Source organism: Aspergillus pseudotamarii, assembly GCF_009193445.1.
Source record: "Aspergillus pseudotamarii strain CBS 117625 unplaced genomic scaffold BDV38scaffold_34, whole genome shotgun sequence".
In the NCBI taxonomy this organism is placed as follows: Eukaryota; Fungi; Ascomycota; class Eurotiomycetes; order Eurotiales; family Aspergillaceae; genus Aspergillus; species Aspergillus pseudotamarii.
Genome location: NW_022475048.1, coordinates 109,810 through 124,897, shown reverse-complemented (window position 1 = coordinate 124,897; position 15,088 = coordinate 109,810). Strand labels below are relative to the sequence as shown.

Sequence of the window (15,088 nt, the reverse complement as noted above, 5' to 3'; positions counted from 1 at the left end):
AGGATCTTGATCGGCTCACAAGCTACGTGAATTCTGCTCATAGAACAAATGGAAGAAAATACACCTCCTAAGTCGGCTGCAACGTGCAAGAAAGCCGATAAAGGATTACTGAAAACAGAACAAATGTTCCATGTATTAATGTCATACACTATCCATGATGCCGCTCGTTACTAATGAGTAAAGGAATCTTGAAAACTGATAATTCGGTCCATGTCAAGATATTGAGGATCCAGAAGGAAGTTAGACAATGCCACAAAGCTGTCCGAGCCATCGAGGGGCGAGGCCTCACCGACTGAAGGAAATAGACCATCCAATGGTGCCTGGGAGCCGGTTTGAGTGGGATATACACTCCCAGCATGCACTGTACCCATATGTTGTTGAGTTGGTATGTGGTTTCTATTCCACTGGCTCGTCTCCCTCATTGCTGGGCCTGGTGCTACCTGGGGGCTAGGAGGCGTAGCGTTCACAGATGATGTTACGTTCTGGTGCGATGCCTGGTCATGGACGGTACTCTGGCTGGATCTGTGCGCGGAAGGAGTACTAGTCATATAATGGGACCGCTGGCCATTAACAGGTATGATGCTATGTCGCTGTTGGGCACGTCGTTCCCGGACCCACTGGCTCTCACCTGAGTTGGTCGGTGGGCTACGTATTCCAAGGGCAAAGCTTACTTCAACAGCATAGCCCAAGGCGTCCAATTCAAAAGGGTCAATGTACTTGCACCGCTCCTGCAGCCTCTGAAGCTGAGAAAGAAGGGCATTAGCAAAGTTGTCGTTTCCCTGTGTCAATCTTAAGTTCGGGTTCGACGAAACCCATCTCGCTGACATCTGCTGGAGACTCCACAGAAGAATGTCGTACCCTTCCGGAAGCTCTGTGCGATGGAGGCGTGAATGAACTAACAACCACAGTTTAGCGAAGTTAGCCAGAGGCCCTCTAAGTGATACTTACCAAGCATGACGCGTGCGCTGACGAATGCGCAAAACACGAACTGCGCATTGACAAGCCCAACAAAGGGTGTATACTGAAGGTACTTCTGAACAATATTGGCTGTTTCTGTCGCGGCAAGCTGGCACGTTTCAGCACTGGAGATACTTGCTTGTCTCAGCTTATCCACGAGGCTGGCCCGTGGGTAGGCAATGCACTGATGTAAAAGGATCATTGACGTATTGTGGGTGATGTGAGCAAGAGTCAGGTTGGGATCCATATGCACAAATGCAGGCTCCTTAGAGATATTAGAGTCTTTCCACCGTCGAGGGAGAAACATCTTCCAGCTAGAGATGTTACAGATTATCAGTCAGAACAAATAGGCCATTGTAGTATAGGGCAAGGTTGCGTACTGGATGAGCTGGAGATCTAACTCCTTGAAGCGCGTTAGCCAAGCACCGAATTCCTGTTTGCTCTGGAAGTTGACTGGTCGTTGGAGAAAGTACTTGGCAATACGATTGAGCGATTCGGTCGCTTCAATACAGTATGCAAAGGAGCCAATAGTTGATAGGTCTACTGTCCGGGTTCCAGATGTCTGTAACACCGGGGATACACGCTCGGATCTTGAGGGAGTATTATCCACATCTTTGTCCTTGTCGGCAAGCGAAGAAGTATGACCAGGGAGAAAAGAGACTGACTTCCCTATCTTTGCCAGGGATGTATCCCATATGTTAAAGAATGGCGTAGTGACTGGTTCCTCTTTAGCCCAGTACGTGCCATCACTGGGAAGACGAAGCCTCACGTCGTCACTGGACAAGCTCATATTCCATCTAGTGCATGATAGGGGAGTAGATTTAGTAAGGGTAATCATGGAAATCAAAGAAATGCATTCCATACCCAGTAGTGAACGAGCAAAATCTGTATGCTAGTGAGACGATAGCCACTATTCACAAATGGTGGATTCCGTACCTGTCTAGAAGAAAGACATTCCAGAATACTCGACGTCGCTCCTCCATTTCCGTCCATACCCGGGCTGTTGGCAGACATTGGAATGGTTGGACGCAAGGATCTCCCTGCTGGCCTTCATCTGGCTCGCTGTGGAGTCCCATGTACACAACAGCTCTGGTCAGTGCTCCGACAATTGGCCACGCTTTGTTTGCGTTACCGTCGCATATATGAACAAAGGCAATAATAATGAGGGACTGAGCGCTTTCTACAGAAAGGCTATCTATGCTTGAGAGAACTACAAAATCTCTAGATTTCTGTAGTGCGCCTGGATGGGATGTACTCCACTCTGCAGCAAGTCGCTCGTTAGGAACATACCGTAACGCACATACCATCATGGCATGAAGTAAGGAAATCAACTTTGGCCTCTCAGCCGGATCGCGCAACCGGGATCGAAAAAGTGGTTCATGGAGGATTGGTATGAAAGGATGAACGACTGAGAAGTATGCATCCAGGATACCATTGATTAAGCTATCCGGGGGTAGGTCCACTTGACATGTGGAATCCAGAGAGCTGCTAGAGTCTGGACACGGCCTTTTTCGTGAGATCTCAGGACTTGAAGCCGGCATTGTGGAGTCATGCACATCCCGATCTGAACCGATGTTGAGACGTTGGTCTGGAGCATTAGTTGGGAGCATGTTATTCTCTCGCCACTCCTCCATCATTGATGAAACCAAGCCTCGGAGAGCGTTTACATCCTGAATTGTGCTTGCAGGACTTGGAATACCACTAGCAGCCTGATGCTGGGCCCTTAGTGCTTCTAGTTGAGCTTCCAATGATTCTGGTTACAATATATCAGCGACATGGTCAGCCCATAACTTCGAAACAGCCTACATACCCACTCGCTGAGTCAGAGTCTGAATTATGCCCACTTTGACTCCGGGTTTATTCTTTGTATAATCATAGTAACAGTCCACACCTATCACAGCATTAGGTTACACACCTCAACAACCAGCTAAGGGAGGAATTAACCAAGGCGTTGGCATCGTGTGCACGAGGGAAGATCCCTTGAGCACCGCAGCTTACGGCTTCGGCATGACTGGCATGCGGGCGTTTCTGTGTCTCCATTGACAGGCGCTGCTCGGGCGTCGGGAGATTCCATCCTGCGGCAGATGGCCGTGCGAACATCGAACACAAGGAACAGAGCATTAAAGGCGGATCATGGGAGCAATGAAGACCCTTATGCCAGCACCCCCACCTTATGCGGGGTTTAATCTGGTTAAACTCGTACTTTTTTCCGAAATCTTGGGCAATTGTGGGGAAGAATCTCATTAGCGATGCAACTCTGCCATCTCGCGGACGAAAGAACCCGCCGATGTCACCCTACTAGTTTCTAGTCTGATACCGAGGATAGCGTGGGGATGTATTCATGGCATGATTCCGTAATGACCAATGTCTCACTAATTGCAGCACGGTATTTCCATTATAGCACCTAGCCAGCACGGACGTTCTGTCTTTTACAGGACTCAGACAGGATTCTGGGACTTCAGGCCTTCACAGATATCAATCAAAACACCAGGGCTTGTGAACCCACTCAAAATCAATGCCTCCTCTTCATGGATTTTCTGACAACCCATTCCGTGATAAAAATGATGTGGTCGTCGCGACTAAGGCTCTTGTCCAAGCTCTTGAACCATATTTCTCGCCAGGGCGAGCGCGGGTACAACTACCCATTTACTCAGGGGCACATTTCGATGAAGCAGCGGCAGACCTGGAGGGATTTGCACGACCTATCTGGGCTATAGCTGCTGCGTCCACGGAGTCCTCCAATACGGCGGACCCAACGCTCAAGGAGTACGCGGAGCGCTTGGTATCAGGACTTGTCAATGGAGTTGATCCAGCCCATCCCGAATACTGGGGGGCAATAGACGACTGGGACCAACGCATGGTAGAGGCGGAGGCAATCTCATTTGCCCTCCTGTTAGCTCCGACGACGTTCTATCAGCCTCTATCAGCTCACAATCGCGGTCATTTGGTCAAATGGCTCTCCGGCTTGAACGGGAAAGTGATGCCCAAAAATAACTGGCGTTGGTTTAGGATATTTGCCAACCTTGCTCTGCATAGGGTTTGTGGTATTCCTTACGAGAATGTGAAAGAATCAATCCAGGAAGACTTTCATCTTCTCGACACGTTTCAGCTGGGCAATGGATGGGCTGCAGATGGCCCTTGGAGAAAGGATGCGACCGAGGGAGAAGAAGCGTATGGTCGCCAGGCCGACTATTATTCCGGAAGCTTTGCCATTCAATTTAGTCAACTGCTATACACTATCTTTGCGGCTGACTTAGATCCCGAGCGTGTATCTCGATACATCCACCAGGCGAGAGAGTTCGCAAATCAGTTCTGGAGATATTTTGACAAGGATGGTGCTCCCATTCCATTTGGTCGATCTCTCACCTATCGGTTTGCCATGGGCGCGTTCTACGCAGCATTTGCGATGGCTAAAGCCTACGATTCCTCAAGCCCTTACACATCTCCCGGATTTGTCAAGGGAATGCTCCTGCGTCATTTGAGGTGGTGGGCCACACATTCTGACAATGTCTTTGCTTTGGACGGAACCCTCACCATTGGCTACCTATACCCTAATATGTTTATGTGCGAGGATTACAACTCACCGCAGTCGCCGTACTGGGCTATGAAGAGCTTTGTCATACTCGCATTGTCTACCAATGATGACTTCTGGATGGTAGACGAGCTCCCCCATCCCTTGGCCTCCGTTGGTGAAACGAAATCACTCGCGTCGGGGGTGCAGTTGCTCTCACCACCTTTTCAGATATTGTGTGATCACCCTGGGGGCCAGCATCATTTCATGATCTCCGGTGGTCAGTATTGTGTCTGGCCCCTCAAGGCCACGCAAGCCAAGTACAGCAAGTTCGCGTATTCCTCTGCGTTTGGTTTCAGTGTTCCAACTGGGCTATTATTAACACAGATTGCCCCGGACAGCACCCTCGCTATCAGTGGAGACAATGGGGAGACCTGGATCACTCGATGGCAAACAACTGCCAATCCTACTATTGAGACCCTCCTAATCAACAATCAGGATGTGCAATGTCTACGCAGTGGATGGAGGCCCTGGCGGTCAGGCAGCATAGAGATCCATACACTCCTTATTCCTCCATGCGATCAGCGGCCCGATTGGCATATTCGAGTCCACCGTATTCGCAATACTCAGCCCGGATCTTCTGCCATGGTAACGCTTAGACTTGTTGAGGGCGCCTTCTCGATAGAAGTCAAACAGCCACGTCGCATGCCCATCTTGACCGAAGGCTGGGGTGCAACAGCAGACAGCTTAGATGCCGCCCTTGGGGGTCGCATGGAATGTGACACAAGTTCACTAGTTATTGGTGACGGCGACATTAGCGGCATAAAGAATCTGTTCGCTTCGGAGTGTTCACTAGAAGGCAAAGTGCTTAAGCCGGATCCAAACACGAATTTGATGACACCGAGAACGTTGATTCCAACTATCGAGCATGAGATCTGCAGTATACCAGGGCGGGACACAGTCATCGCTAATGCTATATTTGCTATTAGCAAAGGGCAGAGACGGTTTAGCCGGCAGGAAATGTTCGAGAGGTGGTGCCAGCCTCCTCAATTGCCAGAAGAAATCTTGACCCTCTAACACATGTAGTGCAATCAGACAAGGCTTTTCATCCGCTAGCATAACCCAATACCTCCTCCAATTATCTTTAATTTACTCCTCTTTGCTATTCATGTAAACCATGTAGGATGTCTGCACAAAACCTCCGTGATGTCAAGTCTATTCCGTCTTCTAAGCCAAACGATGTGATAGGATAGACTGAGTAGCAACCAAGGTACTGTATCCCAAAAAGTTCCATTTTATTGGTGGTAATTCTCTCAAAAACTAGGCAATTGATTCGATACGGGGGTATAAGGTCTACGTAACGGTTCAACGGCTTCTGGGAACCGAGAAACGGTGCACATCGTCTACCGACAAATGGCCCTACGTCACAACATCTAATTTACTACCTTTGTATATTCTCGGGTAATCTATCATGACATATTTGTGGGGAACGAGGGGAATCCAGGTGTCGGAGGAAGCCTTCGCCCGAGCATCGGAAGAATCCCCGCCCGAGTATTAATTCCCCTTAGGGTTTAAGCTTCGGTTGAGAAACGTGGAGGTGGGCCGACTACTATAGTGACATCCTAGCGCCTCGCATTCAGCATCCTTCGGTCTCTCCACGGCCATTAAATAGGGGATGCTAGCTCTTGTTTCATGGGGTCACTGTAAGAATGGTGTCGGAGAAACGGCCGCTAGCTACCATTACAAATCTTCACCATGGCCACTTCGCATCCGAATGACGAAGAAATGATCGACCAGAAACTTGCTATCGAGACCACCACAAGCAACACCAAACAGGCTCCTAGTCGCCAGGCCCTGATCGAGGCTCTGCAAGCGGAAAGGCCGTCACCATGGTCTCCAAATCTAAGAAAGTTGTACATGTTCTGCGTAATCGCTTTTCTGTGCTCGAGCATGAACGGTTTGTGATTTCAGAGAACGACTTGGATGAAGCGCATCTGCTAAGTCTATGACAGGTTATGATGGCTCTATCTTTGGATCCCTGCCCGCTCTGGAATCGTTCCGAGACCAGTTCGGGGTGGAGAAGAACGGTGCGAAAATTGGGTATATATCCGCCATGTATACGGTGGGTGGAATTTGCTCGCTGCCATTCAGTGGGCCAGCTTGCGACTTTCGTGGTAGACGATGGGGCACTTTTGTCGGTTCCTTGATTGTCGTGGCCTGTACCTTCCTCTCCGCACTATCCCATGGGGTTCCTCAATTCGTGGCTGGTCGTTTCTTTTTAGGATTCGGGGTGAATATAGTCCGATCAACCAGTTCCATCTGGTGTGCTGAAGTCTGCCCGCCGGCATATCGTGGAATCATCATGGCGTTTTACAACTGCACCTATGCGGTTGGATCGTTGATCGCTGCGGGGGTAACCCGAGGGTCGGCAGGATATGCAGGCAATAAATCATGGCAAATCCCATTATGGTGCCAAATGATCTGCCCTGGGATTGTGCTGATATCTGTGCTGTTCTTCCCTGAGTCTCCGCGGTGGCTTTATTCCCATGGCCAGGAAGAGCAGGCACTGGAATTCCTTGCGAAGTACCACGGGGAAGGAAATCCCTCCCATCCTCTTGTGCAGCTACAACTCCAGGAATACAGGGAGTTCATATCCCTGTCGGGGTCCGACAAACGTTGGTGGGACTTCCGCGATTTCTACAAAACAAAAGCAGGAAGATGGCGTTTTATCAACGCTTTAATAACCGGTATCTGGGGTCAATGCTCGGGAAACGCTGTTGTCACCTATTATCTCCCTGCGATGCTTCTCACCACTGGTATTACCGACTCTAATCAGGTCTTGAACGTGAACCTTGGCTATACTGTGGTTTCCACAGTCGCATCCTACCTGGGGGCGAGTCAAATCGAGCGGATGGGTCGACGGCCAACCATTATCTGGACAGCTGTGGCCTGCTCAATTTGCTTCGCCTGTATTACCATTGGTTCAGGTATATTCGATCGTACCCAAGCTACCCCTGCCGCCTCTGCCGGAATTGCATTCATTTTCATTTTTGGCTTCTGCTACAATTTCGGGATGACACCTCTTCAAGCACTATATCCAGTGGAGGCGCTCTCGTATGAAACCCGTGGGAAGGGTGTCGGCCTTACTTTCTCCATTGCGCATGGTTTCACCTTACTCAACCAATTTTGCTTTCCTATCGCGCTCAAGAATATTGGTTGGTATACATACATTGTTTTCATTGTGTGGGATCTGTTCGAAGCGGCGGTCAGCTACTTTGTCTCCGTTGAAACCAAAGGACACACTTTAGAAGAACTGTCAGAAATTTTTGAAAGCCCAAATCCTGTCAGGGCTTCTCTCCAGAAAACTATATAGGAGATAGTATCAATTACTCATGTCATTAGTACGGAAGTAGTCGCTTATACATGGCATATTCAACAGCCCTGGCATTTCAAGTTTCCACTCTGTTAGAGGCGGTGCTAAATCGTTATAGAAGGATACAACCAAGACGTTCCTCAAGATTCAATCATCCTTAGGCATTATTTGCACAGCGAGGCTATTACAGGCATATTAAAAGTATCAATTCCTTTTCCATGTCACATCGATACCAGACCCGCCTTAACCGCAGGATATGGCGAAGTTAGGCACTAGCCTGCGCGGCGCTTCCCCGATGGACGCTTGTCAAGCTCTCGTGGAGAGCCTTCCTGATCATGCCCTCTTTTATTTGTCTTACTAGACTGTCGTGGTACTTTTTCCGGTCGTACTTCTGGAGTCTCGATGGATACAGATTGAGAAGGCTCAATTGAGCTCGTATTTTCTCCCCTTTTTGCTTCCTTTCGAGATTTGACCTGCCGCCTATATTCCTGGAGTGTTTCTTTTGTTACAGGGTCCAGTTTCCAACCTTCGCTCTTCGACAATCCGCCCCGTGACTGTTGACTTGGTGGTTGCTGACGTCGCGGAGGTTGGTCCTCTGACTCTTTGCGACACGGGCTTCGACTATTTGTACCTTGGCTCTGTGATGCTTCATCATGCGATTTCTGCTTCGAGGGTTTACCCTGCGAATGTTGACTTGGCAGCTGTTCACTCTGAGGCTGTTTAGATCGCGACTGCCGGTTGTCCGAATAGCGGCCCTCCGAGATTCCATCCTTGAACTCTATAAATTGAAATTTCAATGGCTGGGACATCTTGACTGCCACCTGGCTTGTTAGATGTTAACGGAGGCTGCTCTAATTTGTTCTGCTCTGGGACGGTTGTTAGCAGCTTATATAGTTATTACAACACTAGCTGGGGCGGAGTATAACTGCCATTTTTCCATCAAACTCAACCGACCGCAACCTTTCTACGGAATTTATAACGAGAAACTGGGGTATGGCGACTGTTGTATGCTAAGCTCCTCGATTTGATCCAAAAGTTAGCTGAGGTTATCGGACGAGTCCATGCATCCTGGGCAAGTAGAGGCTATGGAACTATCCATTACTGCTTTACACGTGGCCCTTTTGTTGTATCCGCAATTCAACGGGCTTCCCAGTGGAATCTTTGTGCAGGAATCCTCCAATGTATTTTCATTTTGTAACAGATAATCGTTTGTTTCCCCTTTCATTGTCGTCCGCCACTGAGATTCTTGGCATATTGCGTTGGAGATTGCCGGGCCTCAGGTTGTGTGATGTGGTGAAAACCTTTGTCTAGTAGTCAGAGCGTCAGAGTTAATATTGGCTATTACGATACTTCTAGTAAAATGATCGAACATTCTGTTGTCAGCTGATTATGATCTGCTATCTCTATGCATCTTATCCTCCAATCTCAGGGGTGGAGGTGGAGGAGTAACCGAGGCTTTTATATAAGCAGCCGTTATCAACCCCGAAGTCAAGTCCAACAGTCTCTCCAACTTAGTCTATAAAAGGATTAAATCCCTCCAAATCCCCCATGAATTTCATATAAATCAACCAGACTCCAGCCCCGCTTCAACCCATCTTGGCTTCCACACTCTTTCGCTATGCAACTGGCCTACCCGACCAAAGCTAGATTGCGCACCAGGACAGGCTGTCTTGAATGTACCTTGAATAAAACTCTACGAAACAAAAGAAAAAGAATTGAAGGGCGCTAATATCCACCAGGCCGCAATCGTCGTAAGAAGTGCGATGAAGTCTCACCACAATGCGGAGGCTGCGCGAGAAAGGGCCTCAAATGCACTTGGCCTTCGCACAACAGTCAAAGTCTTGATCGTAGGCGACGGGGCGCAAATCTTGACACTACGATCAATGAGAATCTGGGTACCCAGTTCCGTTGCAAGACTTTCCGACCAGACGACCACATTGACATGTATACCCATTTTGCCACTGTGGTACTGCCAAGTATGGTCCGGCCGAATTGTGCTGCAGAATACAATGATCAATCCTATATGCTCCAACTTGCACTCGACTTTCCTCCGTTAATGGCGATCATGATTGGAATTACTGCTGTACATCTACAAAATGAAAAGCTGGCCTTAGAAAGTTACCTTTTCTCGTTACATGGCCTACGGAGTCGCATGGCGCATTGTGTAGATGCTGCTAATGAGGATGCCATCTTAGCTTCGACAATCCTTCTTTGTGTTATGGAGGTAATAGCATTCTCACCCTCTCACTGCTGGACAATGGCGCTGATTGATGCTTAGAATCTTCGCTCTGGCGCAACGCCCAACATCGGCTTACATGCGACTGCCGCTGGTGTGATATTGTCTCGACGAAGCTCATCGGGGATAAAGCAAGTTGACCCCTTTGAACGCCTCTGTGTGGAGTCGTTCCTATATCACAGCACGCTTATGATGCTGTTTGAACCATCGCTCGATACATTGCAGCGTGTGAACCCAACGATGGACCTTGCTCGATATTTCACCGAGCTTCCTCCCCCAACGTCCCAGCCCATTCTAGACGCATCATATCCTTTTTTCTTTCTTATTGCCGACGTGACACGGTTGGCCCGGAGTACGCATCCATTGACCGATACCGAGATCCTGATGTATTCGCACTTGTTAGCGAGTCTCTTGCATTACGATCGAAACTTCAATGATGGCAGCCCCACCATGAGGTTGTATTTGCTAACCATGCGAATATTACTGCTAAAGGTGGATCCTCTGTTATCCACTGTTGAGGCGACAGAGCAAATCCATCACATATCATCGAACGGCTTTTCAATCCTAGACTCCTTGAACGTCAACCAGTATCTCCTCGGATTTTCACTGTGGCCTGTAGCAGTCCTGGGATCTATTGCAACCACAGCCAACGAACAAGACATTGTGCAAGGTAAGATCACTTCACTAGCTCGGAGACAGCACGGACAAACTACGCGGTTACGGGACCGGCTCAAGACAATTTGGGCGACGCCGGAGGCTGAGAACTCTGAGTTACTGGTGCACCGACTACACATGTTAGTGAAAGGAGTCTGATTCTTATCTACTCCTGTGAACTATTCCTTGGCCAAACCTGTCAGAAATATCCCAAGCTCATATCGACTTGCTTGCAAGCACGCTCTCAACGATCTTAGCGTGCTGCATCAACCTTTCATCCTTCAGTCTGCGACCAATGAGCTGCACGTGACAGGGGGCATTTTCAACCTCTTTCGGGCAATCTATCAAGGTCAATATATCATGTCTAAGTGCCTCGTGATCTCAAGCGAAAATTCTTACATGGAGGGTTATAGGTGACATCTCGCATATATTCCGCATCAGCGGCCTCGTTAGCCTTTCCGAAAGGAATAACACAGGCAGGATACTATTTTCATACGATTAGCTCGAACCCCACCAGCAAGGAATGACAAACACTTACATCCACTAAGTTTGCCAAGACTGTGTACACTGGAATTCCATAAGTATCATGGGGCCCAGCACAGCTCTGGTTTCCTGGGCCGATGATCACGTCGAGTCGGTTCTCCACATACACACGGCGCATGATCGCCGCCACGTTGGCTCGCGCCACATTCAGATCGAATAAATCTCGCAGTGTCGGTTCTGGATCGTTACCTTCCAGGTTGTACGTGTAACGCAGGGACTTGATGAAAGGTTCTCCACTTCTTGAGACGTGCTGGACCTGTGTTTGGTCGGGATCGATCCGGAAGAACTGAAATGATATATCAGATGCTTCGTTGATGCACTCGATCTGACCGGAGAGGCCCACAATACGATGGCCCGCCGCTGCAAGCCTTTCAACTGCTGCTTTCAAAGTGCGTTGCATATTCGGATGCAAGGGCACCTGCGGATCTTCGGGTAGAACTCCGATAGTAAGGGTTGGGGTAGCTAGGGGAGCCGGTTCTACCCAGGGAAAGCCAAGAACATTGTCGTCGAGGTCATCAACCGGCGCATCCATCACCACCCGCAGCAGAAGCTCGGCGTCACGAGCTGAGTGACACAATGGTCCCGCTACTGGTGCTATGCCGGTCATGCCTGGACGGGCCGCGCTGCTCTGGCCTGCGTACGGCACGCGACCGACACTAGGCTTGAAGCCAAACGTACCGCAGCACAATGCTGGAATCCGGATGGAGCCTGCGATATCGGTGCCGATTCCTAGAAGCGATCCACGCAAGGCTATGAGCGCTCCCTCTCCACCACTGCTACCGCCTGCCGTCAGGTTGCGGCGGTGTGGGTTCAGAACACGACCAAACACGTTGTTTTCGGAATCGGCCGTCATCATCGTCTGGGGAACGTTGGTCTTGACGTATAGTACAGCGCCCGCAGCTAGGAGGATCTCCACCAAGGCGGAGTTCTGGGAGGCCTCGGGTCGGTCAAGGAACGAAACCAGGCCAAGAGAGGAGTGCACGCCTTGGACATTGAATGTTTCCTTCAGACTGATTGGCAGGCCGTGCAGTGGGCCCATCGGTTTCCCGGTCCTCTGGAGGTACTCATCCAGTTCTTTAGCCCGTGCCAGTGCTTGTGGAAACATGGTCTCCGTCAAGCAGGAAGTAATCTGTTGGGCAATGGCGGCGCGCTTGCAAAATGCAGTGGTGACCTCCACGGCCGTCAGCTCTTGAGAAACAAGCTTGTCTCGTAGAGCCGTAGCATCAACGGTTTCCGTGATCTCCAGCTCTTTGGGAGTGAGGATACCGCAGCGCTGAGGGATAGCTAGCACTCCTTGCTCGTTATCGACATCCTGTAGGATGCTCTCGGGCACTCGCCATTCCTTGGGAATTTTGGCGACGGCTTCGGCCTGTTTAGCCGCGGCTTTCTGTTGCCAGTCGGGGATAGTCATGGTTTATTCTGTTATAATAAGGAAACTTGATCAATGTAAATCTCTATCAACCGACTGAGTAGCATTATTTATACCCGAGCATGAACCCCGCAAGAGTTATTTCTTGGTTGGAGATGTTATACCAGCCAATCATAGACTTTTGCGCGAGAGAAGTATATTTAAGCCCTTCAGCTTCTCAGATTTGCTCGGATAGCCCGGTCCAGGACCCACCATACCAACGAGACAACAAACGCAAGTCCAGGCGTGCGGGGTTGGCCAGAACTTCGTAAAGTAGCGTCCTATAAGTGGATACGCTAGCCGAACATCACCGGCCTCTTAGCTTATCTGCTGAGTGGCTTATCATCCAGGATGTAACAGTCCTTAGGGTCTATCCGAGCCCTAATCCATGACCTGGGTGCTATCCGAGTAGTCCGGGTAGTGTCCAGCCACCGTAATATAAACTAGCTTCTTGAAAATTTCTTCTTCCAAAGTCTTGAAGACACACAAAAGCCTTTCACAAAAGTTGGGCAATATAAAAAGACAATGACGGCGATAACAAAGCAAGTAGTCCAGAAGGCGATCGACGAATATATTGCGGGGTTGCAACCGTCTTTGCGCGAGTTGAATCTCAAGGTAATAAATAGCTATATGACATCACATGATGCGGATACCCTGGTTTGGCAAATTCTGACAATCATCCTAGATTCACGAGAACCCAGAGTTGGCCTACAAAGAACACCAAGCCCATGATGTACTATGCGAATTCCTCGAAGCCCAAGGGATTCCAACGACCCGCCATGCCTACGGCCTGAAGACAGCATTTGAATCTCTCTCGGGTAATTCTACCGGGCGCTGTGTCAATTTTAACGCCGAATACGACGCCTTACCTGGAATCGGACATGCATGCGGCCACAACCTCATCGCAACCGCCAGTGTTACCGCGTTCTTGGCCTTGGCCTTCGCCATTCAGAAATTCAATCTTCCAGGACAAGCGCAGTTGCTGGGAACACCCGCCGAAGAAGAAGGTGGAGGTAAAATCGATCTCATTCGGGCGGGTGCCTATGAGAAGGCCGATGTATCTCTGATGATGTATGGCATTTAGTATTGCGACCACTCCTGATTTCTAGAATATGCTGACATATTCAAGGCACCCTATCTCGGAAGAAGAACTCATCTCTCACAATATCTTGGGTATCGCAGGCCAACCATCAATCTCTTGCTATGATATCACTGCCGTCTATCACGGGGTTAGTGCCCATGCGGCGGTCAATCCCTGGGAGGGTATTAACGCACTCGATGCCGTTGTGGCGGCCTACAATAATATCTCAATGTTACGGCAGCAGCTCCGCCCCGACGAAAGAGTGCATGGGGCGATTTTACAAGCACCGAGTATCACTAATGCCATTCCCGAACTCACCCGCACCGTATACACTATTCGCAGTCGTACGATGGAGAGAACACGACTCCTCGGTACTCGGGTGCGCCGGTGTTTAGAAGCGGCTGCCCTAGCCACCGGATGCAAAATTGAACTCGAGGAAGATCAGGTCTATGGTGACCTTGTAGTGAACCCACCGCTCTGTAAAGGTTTCGCAGAGTACATGGACGATCAGGGAATACGTGTTGTGGCGACCGATGACACTTTGATGGCTGGGTCTACCGATCAGGGGAATGTGTCCCAAATCATGCCAGCTCTACATGCTGTTGTTGGTATTCCGGTGAGTAACGGTGCTAAGAACCATACGCACGAATTTACTGCTGCTGCTGCGGGTGATGAGGCACATCAAAGGACTATTTTGGCTGGGAAAGCGATGGCTATGACAGGGTGTAGAATTCTGGTAGCTGAGGACTTTTACCGAGAAGTCAAGGACGCCTTTTCGGTGACGCAGAAAGATACACGCTAAATACTTGTTTCTCATTGAGGGTTGAAGATATTAAGCCTCAGACGTCAATAGAATATAGTGGAACTCTTTCTCTGATATAAGATTGCAACTGCCAATCAGCGATATTTGCGCGAGAAATCATGTGGAGCAGGTAGTAGGGTGCAGAAATCTTCTACATCCACTGCGTGATGCCGACACATACACCTTCTCCATGACTGCCAGTATTTCACCGCAAGCCAACGCAAGGGCAATCTACTTAATATGACAATAGGAATCGGGAAACATACCTAAGCTCTGCATAGGCAATTTGCTGCTGCTGAGTGCGAGCATAGTAAGTTCAAACAACTCTGCCGGGGCATCATAATTATCTTCACGCTCTGAATACTCCACTCCGTAGATAAAAAGAGAAAGAGATACCAAGCAACCATGGGAAGCAATTAAGTTCTCCATTCCTCGCACTAGCAACTGAGAGATATCATAACACTCGTGTATCATATTAATTCCGTACAGGGGGCTATTTCAGCCCCCGCTATTCCCGATCACG

General features: G+C 49.3%; 7 protein-coding genes across 7 annotated transcripts; 4 read left to right on the top strand and 3 right to left on the bottom strand.

Annotated features, from left to right (window-relative positions):
• Positions 1-170: 170 nt before the first annotated feature.
• Positions 171-3,031, bottom strand: BDV38DRAFT_293852 (Zn(II)2Cys6 transcription factor; the record flags this gene model as incomplete). Its single annotated transcript, XM_032062356.1, has 6 exons — positions 171-895; positions 949-1,271; positions 1,894-2,216; positions 2,262-2,710; positions 2,768-2,848; positions 2,902-3,031. The coding sequence occupies 6 exons, from the start codon at positions 3,029-3,031 to the stop codon at positions 171-173; spliced, it is 2,031 nt and encodes a 676-aa protein (XP_031912499.1).
• Positions 3,032-3,413: 382 nt separating this feature from the next.
• On the top strand, positions 3,414-5,585 carry BDV38DRAFT_293850 (glycoside hydrolase family 154 protein). Its single transcript, XM_032062355.1, has one exon. The coding sequence runs from the start codon at positions 3,473-3,475 to the stop codon at positions 5,543-5,545; it is 2,073 nt and encodes a 690-aa protein (XP_031912498.1). The 5' UTR covers positions 3,414-3,472; the 3' UTR covers positions 5,546-5,585.
• Positions 5,586-6,223: 638 nt separating this feature from the next.
• Positions 6,224-7,841, top strand: BDV38DRAFT_283923 (general substrate transporter; the record flags this gene model as incomplete). The annotated part of the gene is made up of 2 exons (XM_032060144.1): positions 6,224-6,425; positions 6,481-7,841. 2 exons carry the CDS (start codon positions 6,224-6,226, stop codon positions 7,839-7,841), a joined length of 1,563 nt encoding a protein of 520 aa, XP_031912497.1.
• Positions 7,842-8,113: 272 nt separating this feature from the next.
• On the bottom strand, positions 8,114-8,650 carry BDV38DRAFT_283922 (uncharacterized protein; the record flags this gene model as incomplete). Its single annotated transcript, XM_032060143.1, has 1 exon — positions 8,114-8,650. One exon carries the CDS (start codon positions 8,648-8,650, stop codon positions 8,114-8,116), a length of 537 nt encoding a protein of 178 aa, XP_031912496.1.
• An 809-nt stretch (positions 8,651-9,459) lies between these two features.
• BDV38DRAFT_272031 (Zn(II)2Cys6 transcription factor) lies at positions 9,460-10,890 on the top strand (the record flags this gene model as incomplete). Its single annotated transcript, XM_032057416.1, has 3 exons — positions 9,460-9,517; positions 9,581-10,065; positions 10,120-10,890. 3 exons carry the CDS (start codon positions 9,460-9,462, stop codon positions 10,888-10,890), a joined length of 1,314 nt encoding a protein of 437 aa, XP_031912495.1.
• Positions 10,891-10,947: 57 nt separating this feature from the next.
• On the bottom strand, positions 10,948-12,685 carry BDV38DRAFT_293844 (amidase signature domain-containing protein; the record flags this gene model as incomplete). Its single annotated transcript, XM_032062354.1, has 3 exons — positions 10,948-11,072; positions 11,131-11,215; positions 11,270-12,685. 3 exons carry the CDS (start codon positions 12,683-12,685, stop codon positions 10,948-10,950), a joined length of 1,626 nt encoding a protein of 541 aa, XP_031912494.1.
• A 282-nt stretch (positions 12,686-12,967) lies between these two features.
• On the top strand, positions 12,968-14,624 carry BDV38DRAFT_112338 (M20 family metallopeptidase). Its single transcript, XM_032050989.1, has 3 exons — positions 12,968-13,297; positions 13,368-13,753; positions 13,812-14,624. The coding sequence occupies exons 1-3, from the start codon at positions 13,208-13,210 to the stop codon at positions 14,563-14,565; spliced, it is 1,230 nt and encodes a 409-aa protein (XP_031912493.1). The 5' UTR covers positions 12,968-13,207; the 3' UTR covers positions 14,566-14,624.
• The last annotated feature ends 464 nt before the right edge of the window (positions 14,625-15,088 follow it).

What these genes read in the sequence shown, in the direction of transcription:
- BDV38DRAFT_112338 (XM_032050989.1), top strand. Translation starts at nt 13,208, where the DNA reads ATGACGGCGATAACAAAGCAAGTAGTCCAGAAGGCGATCGACGAATAT. An exon ending in TGCGCGAGTTGAATCTCAAG is followed by an intron (nt 13,298 to 13,367) that starts GTAATAAATAGC and finishes CAATCATCCTAG; the next exon opens with ATTCACGAGAACCCAGAGTT. An exon ending in GCCGATGTATCTCTGATGAT is followed by an intron (nt 13,754 to 13,811) that starts GTATGGCATTTA and finishes GACATATTCAAG; the next exon opens with GCACCCTATCTCGGAAGAAG.
- BDV38DRAFT_293850 (XM_032062355.1), top strand. Translation starts at nt 3,473, where the DNA reads ATGCCTCCTCTTCATGGATTTTCTGACAACCCATTCCGTGATAAAAAT.